At 48.2% G+C, this 23620-nt stretch overlaps 1 protein-coding gene across 2 annotated transcripts in view; it reads right to left on the bottom strand.

Annotated features, from left to right (window-relative positions):
* Positions 1-23099, bottom strand: part of IL16 (interleukin 16) — a 73929-nt gene extending 50830 nt beyond the window's left edge. For both annotated transcript variants that reach the window (XM_039257706.1, XM_039257698.1), the window contains exon 1: positions 22788-23099. In XM_039257706.1, the coding sequence (XP_039113637.1) occupies positions 22788-23084 (297 nt within the window). In that variant the 5' untranslated portion in view covers positions 23085-23099. The remainder of the gene's footprint in view (positions 1-22787) is intronic.
* Between the last annotated feature and the right edge of the window lie 521 nt (positions 23100-23620).

Below are 23620 nucleotides of genomic sequence, written 5' to 3' on the forward strand. Positions count from 1 at the left end.
GGATGGGCATGAAGGGGGGCCCTTTGGGGATGAGCACTGAGTGTTATGTAGAAACTAATTTGACAATAAACTATTTGTAAAAAAAAAAAAAAAAAAAGAATAAGTTCAGGTGGGGCACCTGGGTGGCTCAGTTGGTTAAGCGTCCGACTTCAGCTCAGGTCATGATCTCATGGTCCGTGGGTTTGAGCCCCGCGTCGGGCTCTGTGCTGACAGCTCAGAGCCTGGAGCCTGTTTCAGAGTCTGTGATTCCCTCTCTCTCTGACCCTCCCCTGCTCACACTGCCTCTCTCTCTCTCTCTCTCTCCCAGAAATAAATAAAACATTTTTTAAAAATTTCAAAAAAAAGAATAAGTTCAGGTGCCCGACCTCTGTAGTGACGTCTCCATGCAAATTCGGGGACCCTCTCTGTTGACCCGAGGAAGGCGTAAAAGGAGAAAGGCACTTAGGTGGTTGTCAGCCATTGTTTTAACGCCTGATAGGACGGCACTTCGTCAGTCTTCTTCCAACCTCGTGCTACGCGCTTGTTTCACACGGTGACTTCATGTTGTCTGGGTAACAAGCGTTGCCTCTTACAAGTTCTGTAAAAGTTCTCCTACATTTAAAGACTTTTCCCCCAAAAATGGAGTATTTTTCTCCCCAAACAGGGTTTCTATTCCTACTCGTTTAATAGAAATGTCCCCCCCGTAGAGTGTTACTAGGCCTCGCGGGATTTTCAAAAGGATTAAATGAAGTAATAGAAGCAAAGTACCTGGATGGATGAGCAGCAAGAACCCTGATGTCCCCAACAGTCCCCAAGCAGTGCCAGCCTAGTTCCCGCGTATTTCTCAAGTCACATCCTCAATGTCACAGCCTCTGCAGAGACTAGAAATTTACTACGGGAAATAATTGGATCAAATGCACGAACATGCGTAGAAACATGTCCATCTCGCTGTTGGTGATAGAAAACAATGACGAGGCGGTGCTCAGGGTGTAATGACATATCTGATCCTCCTGCTAAAAACAAGTCAGAGTGTCGGATGGAAAGGGAAACAGCAAACATCACTGAAACAGCAAAGGAGCGAGAGCGCTCAGAGGTAAATAGAGGCTGCACCACAAGTTTCGTGGCAGGTAAGGAGCCCAGAAGCCGGCTGATGCCCCGGGATCATTCTATGACCCGGCTGAACTCGAACTTCACCTTCTAGAGCTTTGTGGGCCACTGGGAGCAGAAGGAAAGTCCCGACTTCTTCTCAAGATACGAAGGTTAACAGGATGCTCCTCTTGCGTAGAAAGAGCCTCCAGGATTTACATCGTCATTTAAGATGGAGGCTGGAAGCAGGTCCATCCCACCCTAGGGAATGCAGGAAAACTGTCGGTCTGGAAACGGCCCTGGCTGGAGGAGGGGAAAGCCTTCCTGAGTTGCTGGTGATTAACAATTACCAGATGGCCCTCACAAGAGCTGGCCGCCCTAATGCGTACCGCATGCACATCTTGAAAGAAACCTCTAGACAAGAATTTAGTTGAAAATGATTCCAAGCTGCCGGTGCGACCGCCACCTATCAGGAGCAAAACGGAATCTCCTCTGGGGGAACAGGCTTTTCCTTAGGTCACAGGGATGCCCACGGAGACACTAACAAGACGTACGAGCTCTCAGAGAAAAAAGTAGAAATAATAATAATAATAAGCAAACAAATGGGGGCGCCTGGGTGGCTTAGTCAGTTAAGCGTCCGACTTTCGCTTAGGTCATGATCTCGCGGTTCGTGGGTTCGGGCCCCGCGTCGGGCTCTGAGCTGACTGCCAGCTCAGAGCCTGGAGCATGTTTCAGTCTGTGACTCCCTCTCTCTCTGACCCTCCCCTGCTCATGCTGCCTCTCTCTCTCTCTCCTAGAAATAAATAAAACATTAAAAAAAAAATAAGCAAACAAATGAGTGAACGACTGGAACACATACTGGCATAAAGCACTGGGGGAGAGAACCGGAAGGAACAGAACACACAAAATCAAACCTGAAAAGACTTCCAAGTGTGGGAAAAACAGATACAGAAAGCAAAGTAAACACATGTACATTTTTAAAGAAATAGAAGAGACGACTGAGCAATTTGGAGAGAGAGAAACTAGGAAAATTTTCTAAGCAGACCTGAAAAAGTAGCGAGAAATTTAAAAAAATAATGATAAAATCATCGAGATTGGAAAGTAAATAGGAGGATTGGTCAGTGGGTGGAACAGCACCCGAGACGGGCCAAGGAACTGAAACGTAGATCTGAACAAGACGCCCAGACGATGCCCCAGAGGGACCACGAAGGAGGGTTCAGAAGCACGGAGGGGGAGCGGGAAAGCCTGACATCTAATCTGCGTTCCAGAAGGAGTCACTGCATATGAGCCTCGATGAGGTTCTTCCCGCCCCGAAGAAATCCTCCGTCCAGAGTGGTGAAAGCCAACAAATCCCAGATAAGAGGAATAAATGGAAAAGGGTACTTAGCTCCTCGCTGAACTACAGAACATCGAAACGTAGAGTAGGTCTTTACAGAGAGAAGACAGATGGGCTTTAAATGAGCAACGATTAACCCCAAAGCTCAAGGGCAGTTGTGAAATAATCCGTCCAAAGTGTCAAGAGAAGGCAGCTGTCAACGTAGACTCAGAGACCGGCTGACAAAGCTTTAAGAGCGAGTGAAACGAAGCTCTTGCGAAGAGAAAACCTGAAGGAGTTTGCCACCAGAATATTGTCGCCAATGAAATTCCAGAGAAGGTGGGGGGGAGGGGAAGGGAAGGAGGGGGAGAGGGAGGAAGGGGAGGGGATGGAGGGGGAAGAGAAGAAACCCCAGGTTGAAGGCCTGTGATACAAGGAATGTCAATAAAAGAAAAACCGGATATTTGGATAAATGTAAACAAAAATGACTGTGGAATAATAACTATACTTGTGGCTTCACAAATGAAAGCAGAGCTAAGTTACCTGAAAATAACAGGACATAAGCCGAGAGAGTTCTATTGGAATGAAAATATTCAGTGGTTTTCGTGCGCTCAGAAGGTAAAAACGGATCAACTTAGCACCCTGAAAACCCGAATGTGCGTGCCAAACTTTCTGGGATCATCACAAAATGACAGAAACACAGTTAGAAACAGAAACAATGAGGGAGAAATAGAACGAGAAAATGTAACCAACAAAAAAAGACAAGAAAGCAGAGGGGAAAAAACAGGAAAAGTAGGAAACTATTTAAAATGAAATAAGTTTATACACATATGTGTGCGTAATTTAAGAGGCTCTAGGATCCAACTAAAAGACTGGGGCACCTGGGTGGCTCGGTTAAGCGTCCGACTTCGGCTCAGGTCATGATCTCACGGTTCGTGGGTTCGAGCCCCACGTCGGGCTCTGTGCTGACAGCTCAGAGCCTGGAGCTGCTTCAGATTCTGTGTCTCCCTCTCTCTGCCCCTCCCCCACTTGTGCTTGCCTCTCTCCCTCTCAAAAATAAATTTTAACATAAATTTTTTTTAAAAAAAGACAAGGATTGTAAGGATAGATTTACTTTTAAAAATTTTTTTAGACATTTCACTTTTAAATAAAAACTTTAATTTTTAGAGAAGTTTTAGGTTTACAACAAAATCGAGAGGGAAGTACAGAGATTTCCCACATGCTCAGCCTCCCCCATCATCTGCTCTCCCACCAGAGGGCGAGTTTGTTACCAGGGGTGAACCCACGCTGACACGTCACCATCACGCTGAGCCCTCAGTTCACCTTAGGTCCCCTCTGGGTGGCGAACAGTCCATAGGTTTGGACAAATGTATAGTAACGTGTACCCATCACCATAACATAATACAGAGGATGGACTTCACTGCCCCTGTGATCTGCACATCTCTCTCCGCCAGCCCTGCCCCAGGAAATCACTGATTCTTTACTGTCTCCATAGTTTACCTTTTCCAGAATGTCACGTGGGCAGACTCGCATAGAGGTGACCTTTTCAGATTGGCTTCTTTCACTTAACACTATACATTTTAAGTTCCTCCATGTGTGTTCATGGCTTGGTAGCTCATAGGCCTCCAGGGCTGAATAACATTCCATCGTCTGAATGGCCCACAGTTTGCTTATCCATCCCCTCCCGAGGGACATCTTGGTTACTTCCAATCGGGGAAGTAACCAATCTTATGGTTGGGTTTTAAGAGTGTTCTGTATACTTTGGATAACAGTCCTTTATCAGATGTGTTTTCTGCAAAGATTTTATCCTGCTTGGTGGCTTGTCTTCTCATGCTCTTAATCATTGTCTTTCATAGAACAGTCTTTTTAAATTTAATGAAGTCCATCTTATCAGTGGCTTTTTAAAAAAAAATTTAACTTTTATTCATGTTTTGAGAGACACAGAGAGAGTATGAGTGGGGGAAGGAAGGACAGAGAAGAAGACACAGAATCCGAAGCAGCTCCAGGCTCTGAGCTGTCAGCACAGAGCCCAACGTGAGGCTCAAACCCACAACGAGATCATGACCTGAGCTGAAGTCAGACGCTTAACTGAAGGAGCCACCCAGGCGCCCCAGTGATTTATTTTGTAGATAAATCAAACAAATTCTAACCAAAATAAGTCTGGTGCCAATTTATAGAAAAAGTAGATTTAAGCAAAAACAATTAATAGAGTCAAGTCACTATGAAACACCTGCTTCAAATCATGAAAAAGACACAACGATTCCCAGCTTGTTTGCGCGTGTATCTGAGCCCTCCTGTTCCGACAGAACAAGTGACATCTAGCCTAGATCTTTACCCTCCACCCTGAACACTGCTAGATCCAGCCGATGACCATCAGAAAGTGTGTAGACTCTTTAGACAATATAATTAATAGGAGAAGGATACAAGTTTTCCTCAAACATACATAAAATATTTACCAAAACGAATCCAACAATTCTCAATAACCGCAACAGCCTGGAACAGTCCACACGTTCTGACCACAGCACCATTAGCCACGAAGCCTGAGAAAAAGATAACTGGAGACACAGAAGACAGATTCGTGTCGCCCAAGGTTAGGTGTGGTGCGAGGCTGGGTGTGATCGCAAAGGAGGGCTTGGGGGGAGATGGAGCAGCTCTGTATCTTGATCGAGGTGGCACTTCCACAGACCTACACGTGGGATAACACCACACAGAACTGAACGCCCGTCGTGACAACATTAACTTTCTGGGTTGATGTCGTGCTGTGGTTCCACAGGTGCAGCCCATGGGGGACTGGGCAGGGCCGTACTTACTGACGCGGTCTTTGTAGCTTTGGGTCCGTCTACAGTTATTTCCAAAATAAGTCAAAAAAAGCTTTTCAAAAGAGTAGCTGGAAAATGCCCATCTGTTTGAAAATCAAGAATCGCACCTTCTAAATAACTCACGGGTCGGAGAAGAAATGATATTGGAAATTTTAAAGCGTTTAGAGCTGAATGACCATGCGAATTTAGGTATCGGATCTTGTGAAATGCAGCTAACGATAAAGCTATTCTTTAGAAGATGTTATCTTACATGCTTATATTAAGAAAGATAAAGGCTGAAAATAATGAATGAGCTAATCCACAAAGGAAGTAGAAAAGAGATGGTAATAGAAGTAAGGACAAGATTTATGAAACATGTAACAGAGGGAAGGACAAAATTAAAAGTTGGTTCTGAGAAAACATTGGTGAAACTCCAGCAAAATTAATGAAAAAAGATGAGAGACAGAGAGAGAGAGAGAGAGAGAGAGAACACACATAACATGAAAGGTTAAGAGGGGACATGATTACAGATGCAATACAGATTTAAAAGGTAAGAGAATATTATAAACAACTTTATAGAATAAATTTGAACATTTAAATAAAATGAAAAAATTCCGAGAAAAAAATCTTTATCAAAATCAACTCAAGAAAAGTTAGAAAATCTTTAGAACTCTGTAAAAACTAAGAAACTCTCAAGTAAGAGAACCCTGGGGTCAGATGGTTTTACTGGGGAATTCTACTAAACATTCAAAGAATTAATATCGATTGCATACAGACTTTTCCAGAAAATAGGAAAGAGTACTTCCCAATTCATTTTATATTACTAGTATTACTTTGGTGCCAAAAGCAGAACAAGGCTGCACAAAAAAAGAAACTTACAGATCAACGTTCTCATGACTGCAAAAGTAGGAATCCTTAGCAAAATACTACCAAATAAAATTCAACAATTTATAAAAACAATTGTACATGGTGACCATGTGGGGTTAGTCCAGGGATGCAGGGAGAGTTCATTCAAAACTCAACTATGGGGGCGCCTGGGTGGCTCAGTCGGTTAAGCATCCGACTTCAGCTCAGGTCATGATCAAACGGTTCGTGGGTTCGAGCCCCACATCGGGCTCTGTGCTGACAGCTAGCTCAGAGCCTGGAGCCTGCTTCAGATTCTGTGTCTCCCTCTCTCTCCGACCCTCCCCTGCTCATACTGTCTCTCTCTCTCTCTCTCAAAAGTAAATAAAATATAAAAAAAAAAAAACCTCAACTATGGTGGGGCGCCTGGGTGGCTCAGTCGGTTGAGCATCTGATTTTGGCTCAGGTCGTGACCTCACAGTTCATGAGTTAGAGCCCTGCATTGGGCTCTGTGCTGACTGCTCAGATCCTGGAGCTGCTTCAAATTCTGTGTTTCTGTGTCTCTCTGCCCCTTCTTCCCTGCTCATGCTCTGTCTCTCTCTCTCTCTCAAAAGTAAACAAACATTAAAAAATTAATTAAAAACTCAATTATGGTAATCTACTGTATTAACAGGATAACAAAGAAAAAAATCACATGATCCTATCACTCAGTGCAGAAAAGCATCTGACAAAATTAAACACCGAGTCATAACATAAACTCTGAGTGCACTAGGGCTGAAAAAAGAACATTCTCAACCTCATAAAAGACATCGGCAAAAACCCCGCAGCTAACAGCCATCTTAATGAGGAGAACTGAGTGCTTTGCCTCTGAGATTGGACACAAAGCAAGAAAGCCCAGTCTCAACACTCGTTGGCCTTGGTGCTGAAAGTTCCGACCACTGCAAGATGGCAGCAAAAGGAAATAAAAGCAGAGAAAGGAAGAAATAAACCTGTCCTTATTTACAGATGACCTGACTGTCCACATGGAACATCCCAAGGCATCTTAGAAAATAATTCATAGGATGAATAAGTGAGTTCAGCAATTTGCAGTAAACATGTTTATGTTTATTTGCAATAAACATAACAAAAATCAATTATAATTTCTTTCTACTAGCACAGACACTAAAATCTAAATGCATACCATTTACAATCAATCACTAAAAAAAAAAAATACTTAGGCATAAATCCAGCAGAACACAGTCAGAACTTGTACACAGTGAACCACAAAACACTAATGAAAGAAATCAAAGTGCTCTGTAGATAAGTAGATAGAGAGATATGCCATATTCATAGCTTGGGAAACTCAGTATAGCAAAGGTCAGTTGTCCCCAAATTCATATATAAAGTTCGTGTGATTCCTACTAAAATCCCAATAAGACATTTTGTACATATAGACAAAATCATCCTAAAACGTATATGGAAATGCTAAGAGACTAGAATAGCTAAAACACCTTTGGAAAAAGAACAATAAAGTAGGAGAAATCAGCCTACCTGATTTTGAGATGTATTATGTAGCTACAGTAACCAAAAATGTGTATTGGAGAATATAGACTAGAGAACCCAGAAATAGGATTACACAAATATGCCCGCCCGATTTATAACAAAGGTGCAGACGCAACTCAGTGGAGGTAAGAGAGCCTTTTCAACAAATGGTGCCGCAGCAAGTGAACATCGATGGGGGTGGCGAGGGGGGTGAGGAACCAGGAAGCATGGCCCACAACTCATCTCATACAAAAATGAACTCACAAAGGACCGACATGTCAAATATAAAGTTATAAAACTTTTAGAAAAAATAGAAGAAAATGTTCAGGATCTAGAGCCAGGGAAAGAGTACTTAAACTTGGCACCAAAAACGTAATTCATAAAAGGAAAAATTGATAAATTGGACTTTACTCAAATTAAAAACTTTTGTTCTCTGAAAGATCCTCTTAAGAGAATGTAAAGACAAACTACAATACAGTCCTGGAGAAAATATTTGTCAACCACATATGCAATAAAAGACCAGGACTTAGAATATATAAAGAATTCTTCAAACTCCGCAGGAAAAATAACAATCTAATTAGAAAATGAGCAAAAGTCATGAACAGGCATTTCTCTGAAGAGGTAAATAAGCGCATGAAAAGATGTTCAACGTCATCAGCCATTAATGAAATGCAGGTTAAAACCACAATGAGATTTTATTACCATCAGAATGGCCAAAATAAAAAACAGTAGCACCAAATACTGTCAAGAATGTAGAGAAACGAGGTCACTCATACTTTATGTGAACGTAGAATGGGACAGCCATTCTAGAAAATTGTTTGGCAATTTCCTTAAAAAAAAAACATACAACAATTATAGAACCCCAGAATTGTACTCCTGGGAGTTTTCCCGGTGAAATGAAGGCATATGTTTCACCTGCACAGGAATATTTGTATCAGCTCTACTCATAATGGCCAAAAAGTGCATCTAGCTTTATTTATACCCATTAAAACGTGCAGAGATGCACAAGGAGGCAGGTACAAAAGTCTCTAAGTTAAAGAGGAGTAGAGGCAAATACCCCAACTGTCTATCAATAGTAGAATGGATAAATAGTGTACCTACAGAATAAAATACCATAAAGCAGTGAAAAAAAAAAATCATTGAGCTACAACAAAATGAAATGAGAGGCACCTGGGTTGCTCAGTCAGTTAAGAGTCTGACTCTTGGTTTCAGCTCAGGTCGTCATCTCAGAGTTCGTGATTTCGAGCCCCATGTCAGGCTCAGTGCTGACAGTGGGAAGCCTCTTGGGATTCTCTGTATCTCTCTCTGCCCCTCTCCCCATTTGTGCTCTCTCTCTCTCTCTCTCTGAAAATAAATAAATAAACCTAAAAAAAAAAAAAAAGAGTGGCACCTGGGTGGCTCAGTCAGTTAAGTGTCTAACTTCAGCTCAGGTCATGATCTCATGGTTCGTGGGTTCGAGCCCCACATCAAGTTCTGTGCTGACAGCTTGGAGCCTGGAGCCTGCTTTGGATTCTGTGTCTCCCTCTTTCTCTGCCCCTCCCCTGCTCTGTCTCTCTCTCTCTCTCTCTCTCTCTTTCTCTGTCTCTGTCTCTCTCTCTCCTAGAAAGAAATAAATATTAAAAAAAAGAAATGACATGAATGAATTGCTGGGACATAATCTGAGTAACAGAAGCAAGTTCACCAAAAAGCAATCACTGTGCAGCTGCATCGGCGTCGGCCCCGTGATAAGTAGACCCGAGGCTTCCCAAGCTCCATGACAAGAAGGTGTCCTCCCTGCAAAATACAAATGAATACCCTGGAAAGTATTCAGCAGATAGCAATAAAAGAATTCTGAAAGCCAGACAAGAGACAGCTAGGCGGGTAGGAAGATCAAGACCTGAGGAATGGCAATATGGTGAGTTCCCTGGCCTTTCTTTTTACCTCCTACGTGCCCAGGAGAGCCCTCCTTCCCAGCCTGCAGATGGGCACACACCAGAAATGAACAGAAAACAGCGTTCTCTCCTGCCTGCCCGGAAGACCAGGAAAGGGGGGGGTCGGCCAGCGCCAGCAGGAGCCCCAGCCCCTTCCCACCGCCAGGGCACCTGCGGGCGCGCGATCTGCGCACGGCGACGGCGGCAGCAGAGCCCAGCTGGCCCGGCCCCCACTGCAGAGCTAGGGCTCCTGCGGGAGCCGCGCACCTGCGGGAGCCGCGCACCTGCGGGAGCCGCGCACCTGCGGGAGCCGCGCACCTGCGGGAGCCGCGCACCTGCGCGGGTGGCATCAGCCAGGGCTTCCCTTCCCCGCCCCCCACCTACTGGCCCAAAAGACCGAGGCCCGGCCGCTCCTGCCCGGCCGCCCTGAGTGGCAGATGGTCACCGGGCTTCCTAGGCAGGCCAGAGACGCTCCCCCCGGAGGCAGAACTGGAAGGGATACGTGCCAGCGGGGCCAGAAAAGTGAGCGGAGCAGAACAGCGCCGCCAGGGCTCTGGAACCTGAAGTGTCCTTGCAGCAGAAGCCCCCAGGACTAGTCCGGAACCACAGGCTGACTGTGAGTAGGGACTGCCTGCTGAAACACGTGAGTTAAGTCGGACCAAGAGACTCTGGGCACAATAATGAAAACATCCAAGTTACAATTAACAGTCACTTGTAACGCCAAGAACCGGGAATGCGTAATCTGGACGAGGAAAGGCCAACATCCAACGGGCACACGGGCCATCCTGACGTCGGATGCCCTGACGAGGGCTAGGAAGCTGCCTTCATCCACCGTCACTCACACATTCTCTTGAGTCAAAGGAAAAATTTGTATCAACAAAGAAACAGAAGGTTTTTTTTTTAAGGATCACATGGAGATTTAAAGAATTGAATATACGAAACCCAAAGAGATCGAGCCCAACATGACTCACCATTAAATTTCTGAAAACTAAAGACAAAGAAAAAAACCTTAAAACAACCAGAGAGAAATGACACATTACCCTTAAAAAAAAAGAAAAGAAAAGAAAAGAACGAAAATGCCAATACAAATGACAGATTTCACATCCAAAATCAGGGGGGGACAGAGGAAGGGGCACAATACTTTTCAAGTGCAGAAAAATTTATGTCACTCTAAGTTTATATTCATTGATAAACCCCTTCTGGGATGAAGGGGAGATAGAGATGTTCTCAGATGATTGGAAAATTAACAGAAGGCGCTGCTGGCAGATCTACCCTTGAAGAATGGCTGAAGGAAGTTCTTCAAAGTTCTGGAAACTTCGGAAAGGAAAGAAAAACCGTAGAATGCATAAAAACAGAAATAAGCCTAATAGATCATCTGTCCCTCCATGAATTTAATTACGGTTCATGGGTAAAGCAAAGGTTATACCATCACCTGATGTGGTGCCCATGGGTATAGAGGAAATACTGGAGGTAACAGTAGTCAGAAAGGAAGAGGGGCTCCTGGGGGCTCAGTTGGTCAAGTGACCGGCTCTTGGTTTCGGCTCAGGTCACGACCTAACAGTTCGTGAGTTCGAGCCCCACGTTGGGCTCTGCACTGACAGTATGGAGCCTGCTTTGGCTTCTCTGCCCCTGTCTTTCCACCCCTCCCCTGCTTGCACTCTCTCTCTCTCTCTTTCAAAATAAATAAATAAGCTTAAAAACAAAAAGGAGAGAATAACGGGGCCTCCATGGAGTGGGGTTTTCCACGCATCACTCGAAGTAATAAACTGCCAGTGCCGATGTGGTGATTCAGCTACCATGATGAAAGCTTTCAGACATTATAAATAAGCCAAAATGACACTCAAAAACGTGCCCACACGGTCCACAGGAAGGCAAGAGAAGAGAAATGGTAGAGGAAGAAGCAGAGAGAACAAGCAGAAGCAATACTAAGGTGGCCGACCTACACCCTAACTCAGCGATTGTCCCTTTCAACATACATGATCTCAATGCATTGATGACACAGAGACTGACAGAGTGATCAACCTGTAAAACAACCCAACTGCACACCGTGTACAAGAAACTCACTTGAAACATAACAACGTAGGCAAGTCAGAATAAAAGGATAAAAAAAGAAAGGCATGCAAAAAAATTAATCAAAAGTAAGGGCAACTAAAGAATACATCATTCGGGTAAATAAACAGATACAGCAAACTGAAAAGAAAGTTGGAGAATTATACCCCCAAATTAAGGGTAGTGGTTACCCTGGGCTGGCATCAGGCAGAAGCACTCAGAGGACCCTAAGTTGATGGCAAGATTTGTTTCTTTTTTTAAAAAAAATTTTTAGTGTTTATTTATTTTTGGAAAAGAGAGAGAGAGAGAGTGAATAGGGGAGGGACAGAGAGAGACTGAGACGGAATGTGAAGCAGGCTCCAGGCTCCAAGCTGTCAGCACAGAGACGGACTTGGGGCTCAAACTCAGGGACCTCAAGATCACAACCTGAGGCAAAGTCAGATGCTTAGCCGACTGAGCCACCCAGGCGCCCCCCGGATTTGTTCGTTAAACTTGATGGCTGATATACAGATATTTAGGGCATATTTATATTTTTTTAGAGTGCGTATCCATTTTACAAATTTCTTTTTACATTCCCAATATTTACTAAAATATGTTTTTGAGATCGGGAAATAAAAAATTACCGCACGTCCCCGTGGTGGATTCTCACGCGGCCTGTGACATTTTTCCAGACCCTGTCCTGAGCTGGTGGTGGAGGTGCACACTGACGCAGTAAACCCTTCCCGCCTGTAGCTGGGGTTACAACTCATTCTTTGGGGAACGTAGACATTTGCGTGTCTGTGAGAAATTAGTGCGGTGCAACGGGGAGGCGCGGCCACCCAGAAACCAGGGGGAGAGGGCTGTTTCAAGCAGGGTGGGGGGCAAGATAAGGGGAGGGTCAGGAACAGCATCCGCAGATGATCCCCAGAAGCTGAGCCCCAGAGCGGGGATGACAGAGATCTGGGTTCATGGACGTGAGTCGGGAAGGCACTCCGGACAGGAGGGACCAGCAAGGCCGGAGCACAGAGGCGGTCGGCAGCGGAGCGCGTGAAGCAAGCCCCAGGGGGAAGCCTGCCGCGCGTCGTAACCGACGTGTGAAGGGCCGTGTGGAGAAGGGTGAACCGAGAAGGCAGGTGGTTTACTCCCTCCTCCCCACCCCCCCTGTTCTCCGGCTTCTTCCCACCAAACCCCTTCGTAGGAACCGAATGGTGTCCTGACAGCTGACAGAACCGAGATGAGAAGGACCAGCTTCCGGGCAAATGTCTTCTGAGCCTGGGAACAGGGACCAGAGGTCACGTGGAGGCCGGAGCAAGTGCGGTGGCCGTGCCTGCAGGCCTGCCCGCCCGGTCCCGCATGGGGACCCCCCGCCTCCCTCCCACCGCGCCCCCTACACGCCAGGGCTCTGTGGGAGTCCCCAGCCCCCCTCTGGGCGGCTGCTCTCGGCCTCCCCGAGCTGCTGCTCTGCGGCAGGAAGGGGCAGGCAGCCAAGGGATTGGGTTTCCCACTGGCCGAGGAGGCCTGGGCCTCAAAGCCAAGGCCGAGCTGCTCACAGGCAGCCGAGCAAAGGGGCTTGTCTGCTCGCCCGCCGGGGCCCGGCCACCCTCCCTCCACGCACAGCGCAAGCCGGCGATTCAGACGGTTGATCTGACCTCACGTCTCCCGAGTCGCCCTGCAGGAGTGCTGACTTAGCTTAACCAATATTTTGAATTTGTAAAGAAAAGCAGGGCTTTCCACACTACAGAGGCCTTTCCCATGTGGATCAAAGCACCCTGCATTCTTTGAGGAGGGGCAGCCCCTGGGGAGGACCCCCCACGCGTCTGCTCTCATCTGCCAAAGTCCTGCTCGCAGACCCCGCGCCCAGGGACCCCAGGCCCCTGCCAGATGGCACGTCCAAGGCAGTGCCCAGCGTAAACCCGCGTGGTGGCTCAAAACCCGCCTGCAAGCTCAGGTTATGCCAGTAGAGTCTCGGCCATAAGGGCAGCCTCGTGGTACTCATTTATGCAGCCATTCTCTCCACAAATCTCTCCAGAGCGATTACTAGGGGTCAGTCTCTGACCTCCCCCCGCCCCATCCAGTGCCGTAAAACAAGTGCCAGCTCTGAGGCCTCGGTGGCGACCTGCTAATATTTAGCTGGAGGGAAAATAAGAAACAAATGAGGTGGGAGGCATAAGATGGCATCCAGGGGCGCTGGGCCCCCAGCCCCATGTTGCCCCTCTGTCCGTCCCATTGAGGGCAAATCCCACCACTGGTGAGTGCAGCCCTGGGCCAGAGGGCTGGTGGGGTGGCTGTTGTGGGGGACACTGCCTAGGGCACTGGGGGTGTCCACAGGCTCATACGCGACACCCCCTGTGTTCAGGACAGCACGACTCGAGTCCAGTGGCCAAGAGCCAGCAGATGGCTCTGCCCGCGTCACCGCGTTCCCGTGCAGATCTCGGACAACTTGTCGGAACTTGACTCTTGAAGTCCTTACGAAGGGTTACTTGTCCAGGGAGGAGGAGAGAACCTACACTTTGAGCTGTATGTGACCTTGACTTATAACTTAACTATTTAGACATTGGGTATGTGGAGCTCCATCTGTGCTGCTGGCCCGTCCTGGCCACGTTAGCAGCAGGCCTGAAGCAGCGTGATTGCAGGGTGGGGGGAAGACCCAGAAGTGCAGGAAGGGGCACCTGGGTGGCTCCGTTGGTTAATCATTCTTGGTTTGGCTCAGGCCCTGATCTCAGGATTCGGTTGATGGGATCGAGCCCCGCGCTGGGCTCGGCTCTGACAGCACGGAGCCTGCTTCGGATTCCGGACTCAATGCGTCCCTCTCTCTCTGCCCCTTCCCTGCTTGTGCACACACAGGCACTCTCTCTCAAAAATAAATAAACTGAAAAAAAAGAAGTGCAGGAAGGAATCAAGAAGAATGGAAAGGGCACACATGGGAATTAATGTAAATGAATATTGGCTCCATAGAACAGCAAGAATGATCTATTCTTGGGATTTGCACATAAATAGAATTAAAATGCATGCCGGTAATATCAAAGTGGGCAGGTGCAGATGGAGTTGTGTGTTCTAAGGTCTTAGTACTATCTGAGATATGATAAAAGTACTAATTTATATGAGACTCTAATATATTCAGAATTAGGTTGTATATTTTAATGATGAAAAGAGTAGCAAAAAAATGTATAACTAACAAGCTAACTAAAGGGGAAATGGAATAGTAAAAAATATATATATTAACCTTAAAGAGGGAAATAAGAGAGAGAAAACAGAGTGCTAATAATACCTATTATTATAAGATAAAGATTGTAAGCTGGGAGAAAACTAACCTAATTATATTCTACTTACATGAGATAGTCCTTAAATGTGTGAACGCAGAGGGAAAATGTAATCAAAAGACAGTAGATTACGCTTTACTAACAGCAAACAATATTTTAGCAAAAATTATCACCAGACAAAAGATAGAGATTTCTAAATTATAAAGGTGATAATCCACCAGGAAAATATTTTTTAGATTGTAAATGTCTATGCAAATAAAATATGCCTTCAAAACATAAAGCAAAAATGGGCAGAACTAAAAGCAGAAAGAGATACGCAATCGTATTTGGAGACTTTAACCCACTTCTGTCAGTAACTAATAGAGAAATGGATCAGAAAAGAGAAGATCCATAAAATGTGATTCTTGAACTTGATCTAACAGGACATGCATAGAACACTGCATCCAGCAACAACGTATATATTCTATTTCAACAATTTTCCATTGTTAAAGTTACTCACAATACATTCTCTTCTCCGACCATAGGACAACCATCCAGGAACCAGTACAGACACAGAGAAAGTAGAAATCTCCCAACTGCCTGAAAGTTAAACAACACGTTTCCAAATAATCCATGGGTCACACAAGGAATCACAGGAGAGCCGAGACATGATTTAAAATAATGAAAATATGGAATATAAAATTTTGGAGGAAGCTACTAAATTTAGAGGGAAATTCACAGCCATAAATTAGACAAATAAATGAATAAAAGCTGTAGATGGGTTGTCCAAGCTCCCATCTCAAAAAGTTAAGAAAAGAACAAAACCTTAGGCATGAAGAATGGAGAAGAAAGGGGTAATAAGGATAAGAGCAGAGGTTAATCAAACAGAAAACACGAAACAGAGAAATTCAGCAAAATCAAAAGCTGATCCTTTGGGAAGCCATAGAATCGATACCCTCCTGGAATGGCAGATCAATTAAAAAGAAAGAGAGAACACGAAGTATCAATATCAGAGATGAACAACGGCAATCACTGTAGTGACGGATCTGCCCATGTCCAAAAGATGACGTGTACACACACAAATTAGTATAAATAAAACAGGGGAAGTCAGAATGACAACTTTGTGCTCACAAATTCAGAAACTCAGATGAAAAAGAATTTCTAGAACAAAAATGTATGTTACCCAAACTGATACAGGAAGATATTTAAAAAACTGAATATTCCTGTATCTAGTAAATAGATCCAATGATAGTTTAAGACCTTCTCACAAAGAGATCTCCAGACCCAGATGGTTCACAGGTGAATTCTCCCAACTGTTCACGAAAGTGTAGCTCCGGTACTATTCAAACCATTCCAGAAGACGGAAAAGAGGGAATGCTTCCTACATCATTCTGTGAGGTCAGCACACCCATAATATGAAAACCAGATGAGGGCATCACAAAGAAAAAAAAATTTTAGGCTATATCTTTCCCACAAACACAAACAGCAAATTTTGCACACAAAATATTAACATATCAAATCCATAGTTATATCGAAAGGATAATAGATCTTAACTAAATTCAGTTTATTCCAGGAGTGCAATGTCGTCTTAACATTTAAAAAAACCTATCAGTGCAACTCACCACATTATTAAGAATAAAGCAAGGGGGAAAAAACCATACGATGATCTCGATTAGTGCAGAAAAAGTCATTTGATAAGACTTGACGATTGATGTGGGGGAACATAAAACGTCTTTTCCAAATGCAAATAGAAAGAAACTTCCTCAATTCAATAAAGAGTATCTAAACAGAACACAACTACAGCAAACATCACACTTATTCACAAAATAATGACACTTTCTCCATGAGACCGGAAGGAGACAAGGATGGCCTCTAGCAGCCTTGCGTGGTGGGTGCCGGCCAGTGAAGACATGGTCATGTCTGCAGAAAAACAAACCCAGACGCTGAAGTCAAACTTTGGAGAGTTGTATCGTGCAAATGGACTGGAGGAGTCAATACTGGAAACATATCAGTTCTTTTTAAATACCCCTATAGAGGGGTGCCCGGGGGGCTCAATCGGTTGAGCGTCCGACTCTGGCTCAGGTCATGATTTCATGGTCTGTGAGTTCAAGCCCCACATCGGGCTCTGTGCTGACAGCTCAGAGCCTGGAGCTGCTTCGGATGCTGTGTCTCCCTCTCTCTCCACCTCTCCCCTGCTTGCATTCTCTCTTTTTCTCTCAAAAATAATCATTAAAAAATTAAAAATTAAAAATAAATAAATAGATAGATAGATAGATAGATAGATAAATACACCTATGGAGTCAAGGCAATTCCGATAAAAGTCTCAACAGCATAACCAAGTCTAGTTTGAAGAACAAAGCTGGAGGACTTACCAGAGATCAAAATATATATATTATAAAACTATCATAATTAAAACTCCGTAGGGGCATCCAGATGGCTCAGTCGGCTGAGCATCTGGCTTTTGATTCAGCTCAGGTCATGATCCCAGGATCCTGGGATGGAGCCCTGCATCAAGCTCTGCACTGAGCATGGGGTCTGCTTGAGATTCTCTCTCCCTCTGCCCCTCCCGCTCTGCTCATGCTCGCTCTCTCGCTCTCTCTCTCTCTCTCTCTAAAACAAAACAAAACCAAAAACCTCTGTGATATTAGTACAAAGATAAAAGACTAATGGATCATAACGAGAGAACAGAGAGACACCGAGAGATACATGACACAGACATAGATAGACACACAGATGACAGATGGATACGGATACAGTGGCTCTTGACTTTTTATGATAGAACCGCTGTGCGCTGAAGCACAGACAGGCTCTTCCAAACCTATTGCTGGCCCGATGAGCTATCCATATAGGAAAACATTTTTAAACGTACAGTTCACAGTGTATACAAAATCAACTTCATCTGAACTGAGGATACGAATGCGAAAGATCAAACAACACAGCTTCTAGGAGAGACACGGGAAAATACCTTTGTGACCTTGCGGCGGACAATGATTTCTTCAAAGGGATTCCTTTGTCCCCACCCCTGGGAGACCTGGGCCAGAAAAGGCTGTGCAGCAAGAGGCCGTTTGGTTTTTAATACTTGACTTGCTTTTTAAGGGGCGCCTGGGTGGCTTAGTCGGTTGAGCGTCCGACTTTCACTCAGGTCATGATCCCGCGGTTCGTGGGTTCGGGCCCCGCGTCGGGCTCTGTGCTGACTGCCGGCTCAGAGCCTGGAGCCTGTTTCAGTCTGTGACTCCCCCTCTCTCTGACCCTCCCCTGCTTACGCTGTCTCTCTCTCTCTCCTAGGAATTAAAAAAAAAAAACTTGACTTGCTTTATGGATTATTAAACATATAAAACCATAAAGTAAAAATTAAAATTAAAAGGTTGTGAAATGCAACTCCAAACCACAATGAGACACCACCTCACTCCTGTCAGAACGGCTAAAATCAACAACACAGGAAACAACAGGTGTTGAGGACACGGAGAAAGGGGGACCCTCGTGCACTGAGGGTGGGAATGCACACTGGTGCAGCCGCTCCGGAGAACAGCACGGCGTCCCTCAAGAGACTAAAAAAGAACCACCCTACAATCCAGGAATCGCACTACTGGGTATTTACCCCCAAAATACAGTAGCACTGATTCAAAGGGGTGCATGCACCTGTCCGTGTCTAGCAGCGTTAAGTACAAACTGTGGAAGGAGCCCAAGTGCCCACCGATACACGAATGGATAGACGAGACGTGCTGTGTAGACACACGATGGAATAGTACTCAGCCGAGACATGGATGGGTCCAGAGTATAACGCTGAGCGAAATAAGTCAGTCAGAGGAAGACGAATATTATATGATCTCACTCGTGTGTGGAATTTAAGAAACAAAACAAATGAACAAAGCGGGGAGAGAGACAGACAGACAGACAGACTTAACCCTGGAGAACACACTGCTGGTCACCGGAGGGGTGGGGGTGGGGGGAGGGGGGGTGTAAGGAGTGCTCCTGCCATGATGAGCACGGGGTGACTGTATTGTACACCTAAAACTACCATAACACTGCACACTAACTATATCGGAATTAAAATAAAATAACACATAAGAAAGTAGGGATCATAATTAAAAGTAAATAAATCAGAAGCATCCCTTTGTGAATCCGGGGCCAGGCCCGCACTGAGGGATGCAGACGGGTGCCCCTCCCTCCACCAGCTCCCCCTCCTCCCCACCCCCTACCCGGCTCCTGTAGAATGTTCTGGGGAACTGAAAGCCATTCGAGAAGGCTCCTTCGAGGATATAATTCCCCTCTATGTGGGACCCTCCTGTAAGACAGCTGCGCGGGGAACGCCATAGCTCAGAGGAGGGGACAAGGGACAAGACTGATTAATTATGCTCACAACTGTCCCCTTCTCCAGACAGGAAGGAATAGTGTCAGACATGGCTCTTACTCCCCAGGGGGTAGCGTATACAGCGGGTGCTGCACCAGCGTCTGGAGACAGAGAAGGAAGAGGAGAAGGGAGAAAGGAGGCGAGAGAGCCAGGAAGGAGGAGAGGGGAACGGAGCGGGCCAAGCTCCAGCTCCCCCTGCCCGAACGTCCTTCCCTCTGGCCCAACATCCGACCTACAGGGCATTTAAAATGCTCCTTCCACTCGCAAAAAGGCTGCATTTGGAGAGGCCCACGCGCGGGCGTTTCCTCCTTGTTCAAGGTCTGTGTGATGCCCTGAGTATCGTCGGGTTAAGTCCGGCTCTCAACATCCTCCCGCGTGAATCCCGCCCCGGGGCCCGGATGCGCCCCCGGAGCAGGGGCCCGCCAGGTGCTCTGTGCCCCCCAGGCAGCCCTGGCACCTCCCTGGGCACCGATGTCCTCCGTTCTCGCGCCAAATGCAACGCAGCCAATACGGCTTTTTTTTTTTCATTTGGCTGTGCCTCTGACTTCCTCTTCTTTAATTTTTATATTAGGCGTTTCTTGAGGACAGACTGATGTCACAGGGACTCTTTCCAGATGTTGTTTTGAAATCAGCGTAACCATGACATTGCTGGAGGCTGAGGAGCGCGTCTGGGCCAACGGAGCCGCGCCGGGTGCAGGGCGGGGCAGGAGCCGGGCGGGGGCCAGAGTGTCCCGGGAGAAGGTGGGGCACGGCTGTCAGTCAGTGCTGAGGCTCCTTCAGGAAGGACCCCAGGACCCCAGGACCGGCTGTCACCTCTGACCTCCATGCCCTGGCACTTTTGATACGGGACCTGCTCAGACCCTGAAACCCTCGCTTGCTCAGAGTGCGCCCGGGGAAGGCTCGAGGTCCCCTGTCTCCTGAGAAAGAAGCGCAAGAGCTCGGGTTCCAAGCTCGCCTGCGGCCCTGTCTCCGCCCGCCCAGTTCATCCTTGTCTCTGATGCAACTCAACAGTGCACAGCACCCCTCCCCGCCGCAGCAGAGGCACCCCTCCCCTACCTGTGGCAGGTGCACCCCTTCCCCGCCTCTGAGCCTCCGCTGATGCCCCTCTGCCTGCTCACACCACCCCCTGTGATCTGGGCTTCCTTACTTGGATATCCTGCCTTCCGCAGGCACCCCCTCCAGGGGGCCCATCTGCAGACAGAGCTGCACATCCATCCGTGTTCCCATGACCCCCCCTCATGTGTGCACCCACACCCTGAAGCAGGACACTCGTGTGCTATCCCTGCGTCCAGGAGCACCATGGAAGCTGCCGCTCATGCACACTCCCGGCCCGGGGGAGGCGCTCCGTCAGCGCTGCTCGATTCACTAGGTACTTAATTACGCAGTGACAGTCGGTGTCCCCTCCTCCAGCAGAAATTGTAATAATCGTAATCATACTTACTAAGCAATCACTATGTGCACTGTACTCTCTTAGGTGGATTTTCTTATGTAAACACTTATAACTTAATCTGGATAAAAAGTCACAGGAGCTAAACAATGTTAACATTCTCCATTTAATAGTGCAGAGGAGAGCTCCTCTGCCGGGCGGGGCCGCACCCCTGCTCCGCTTTCCGGGTTTGCCCATCCTTCTTAGAGTAAAATTCCAAGTGTGGCCTGGCTGCCACCCGACTTCATCTTCCGCCACCTCCCGTGCCCGCACCCCCCAGGCACACCCTTCTCCTTGCCGCTGCAAATCACTCTTTCCTTTGTGACTTTGCACATGCTGTTCCCTCCACCTGAAATGCTCTTCCCTACCTGAAATGTTCGTACGACTCCCTCATCCACCTCTTCCCGGTCCCTGCCTGCATGTCACTTCAGAGAAGGCTTCGTGGTCACTGTCCCAGAAAGGGCAGTGAGCTCTCCGCGTCACCATCTCCCGTTCCCGCGTGAGATTTCCTCGGAGCCCATCGCTGTTTCGTGTCACATCACAAATCAGGTGCTACCATCTGCCCCCCGGCCAGAATGAGAGTTGGGTGAGGCCAGGGACGGAGCCTGTGTGGCCCACCCCCCAAACAGGGCCTGGCGTAGGTCGGTGCTCCGTGAGCGCTGAATGTGCGATACCCAGGGCCACACACGCCCCCTCTCTGGGAGCCCCTGCAGCCCTTCTTGATCCACTTTGCACACGACCTGAGGGCAGGGACAGGCCCCACAGCGCCCAGTGTAGGGCCTGGCGTGTGACACGTGCGCAGGAAATACACGTGCGGTTAAAGAGAAGCATAAGCAAGACTTCCTGCTAGGAGTCTGTTGGAATCTGAAAACGGCGTTTGAATTTCACTTATCTGGGCTCTAACCTGGATGCTGTGATACTGTCATTAATAAATCTGACTCTTAGGGGCGTGGGGGGTTCAGTCGGTTAAGCGTCTTGACTCTTGATTTCAGCTCAGGTCCTAATCTCACAGTTTTGTGAGTTCGAGCCCCACGTTGAGCTCCGTGCTGACAGTGAGGAGCCCGCTTGGGCTCTCTCTCCCTCTCTCTCTGCTCCTCCCCTGCTCACGCTCTCTCATAAATAAACACATTAATTAATTAATTAATTAGGCTCTCAGCTGGTGGATTATACACTTGGCATCATTTGTGACAAACCAGGAGCCCGGCCAGGCTCCCCAAACCCAGTGGGATGCTCTTCCCTCCTTCGGTCCTACTGGGCGAGCTCAGGCCACACCAACAGAAGTCACATCGTGGGTGATGGTGCAGGACACCGCCTCCCGGGCTGGGGGAGGCCTCTGGGGAAGCAGCCTGGGCCTGGAGCTCCGCACTCCGGGGCCAGAGCTGCTACCCTGCCACACAGTGTTCCTCGATCTTTACTAGACACACATGCTGAGCTATTACTTTGCTCATCAAGGAAGCAAGTTGTGCAAAGGGCCTGGGCCCCCTCCACACGGAGTAGAGGGCCTTCCCTGTTCTCTGTGGACAGTCGTGTGACTCTGCCCACTGGGACTTAGCAGCAAGGTGTGGGAGGAAGCTTCCGGGCTGGGAAAGCCACAGGAGCTCCAAGGTTCAGGGCTGCCCGGACCGCTGAGAAAGGCCACCTCTGATGGAAAGCCGAAGGCACGGTACCGGACGAAGTACCTCGGGCAGCCTCCACCCCCTGGCACCCTGCAATTTCCATCTCGCTGCCAGAACCCAACTTGAAATAGGGGCTGATAGAGGAGGGCATTCTGGATTTGGGCAGGTCTGCAAACACCACTCAGCTTCCCCGTCGGCCTTCCCGATGGCCCCTCGTGTGACCTCCAGCGCTCATGCCCGCGTGGGGTCAGCGCCCAGGGAGCAAACGCACTGATCCTCTCCTCCTTGCTCCGTGTGAAGCCCTGAGAGTCAGTCCCCATCAGGTTCCCTGCTGGGGGGACAGGAGCTGCCCGGCGCGTGCCAGAGACAGAGAGGAAAACTTCCAAGTGCACTGACCACCGCGCTTTGCACTTTCCGGCAGGGACCTAGGCTCCGTTTGCCTCCCACTGACACAAATCTCACCGAGTCGCTCGAGTGAGAAGGTTAGGTGAGCCTGGTTCCCTGCCACGCTCATCATTCTCAACCATGCAGCCCGGCCTCAACTTCTCCCTCGCTTTTGTTCAGAATTAGAACTCTATGCCTTCCTGGGCTCAGAACAAACGGGCTCGAAGGCTTTAATTCAGAGCGCGCGAAGCCAACCATAGAGCCTTCCGGGCCCGCGGGTCCCGGCCATACCTTCACGAAGAACATCGTCTTACAGCGCTTGCCTCGGTCGCTCCCAGCCGCCTCCGAGGCCAGCGCTAGGTCAGGAACGCTGCCGGGCCCGGCCTCCGACGTGTCTGCCAGCTGCACGGGCGAGTGGAACGCCCCCTCCTTGCCCCGGCCCAAGGGCGCCTCAAAGGGGTCGGGGTACCTCTCGTCGGGGCTGGAGCCGTCGTCGCTGGCCCTGGCGTTGCAGAGCATCAGGGAGCGGGAGATGGACCGCAGTTTCGTGGACTTCCTGCTCTTCCCGGCACGGCCGTGCGGCTCCATCCTCAGAGAGGAAGTGAGGCTGCCCTTCTTCCTCTCCTGGCCCGCCGCCCTCGGCTGCCGGGCGCTGACTGGACTGGGCTTAGCCGCCGCCTCGTCCGTCCCTGGAGGAGACAGGAAGCAGAAGAAGCCGTGTGACTTGCCAGTGACACGTGGAGCGACGAGAGCCCTGGTACAGAGCCCGCGGGTGCCGTGCCCGGGAGGCGGGGCGGCGGGGAGACCGTCCCGCGTGGCTCTGGCCTGTCTACGTGGCCAGCCAGGTGGGCTGGGGGAACCCGCCCTCCATTCCCAAGATCCTGGAGACCAGGGCTTCTCACATCCAAGCCCTCACTCTGCAGACAGGGAAACTGAGGCACCGAAGCCACAAGGCGCCCTGGTGGAAGATCCGCAGTCACAGGGTGCTTTTGGAGAAGACAGAGGCCCACGCTTTGTGGCATCTGCGCGTCCCACAGCTCGGAGGGCTCCAGGCTGCACAGCAGAGGGGGGAGGGGCCGCTGCCGTGCACCTGCCTGTCCCGTCTCCACCCGCGGGGAGGCCTG

Source organism: Hyaena hyaena, unplaced genomic scaffold, assembly GCF_003009895.1.
Source record: "Hyaena hyaena isolate Hyena2069 unplaced genomic scaffold, ASM300989v1 scaffold_13, whole genome shotgun sequence".
NCBI classification, from domain to species: Eukaryota; Metazoa; Chordata; class Mammalia; order Carnivora; family Hyaenidae; genus Hyaena; species Hyaena hyaena.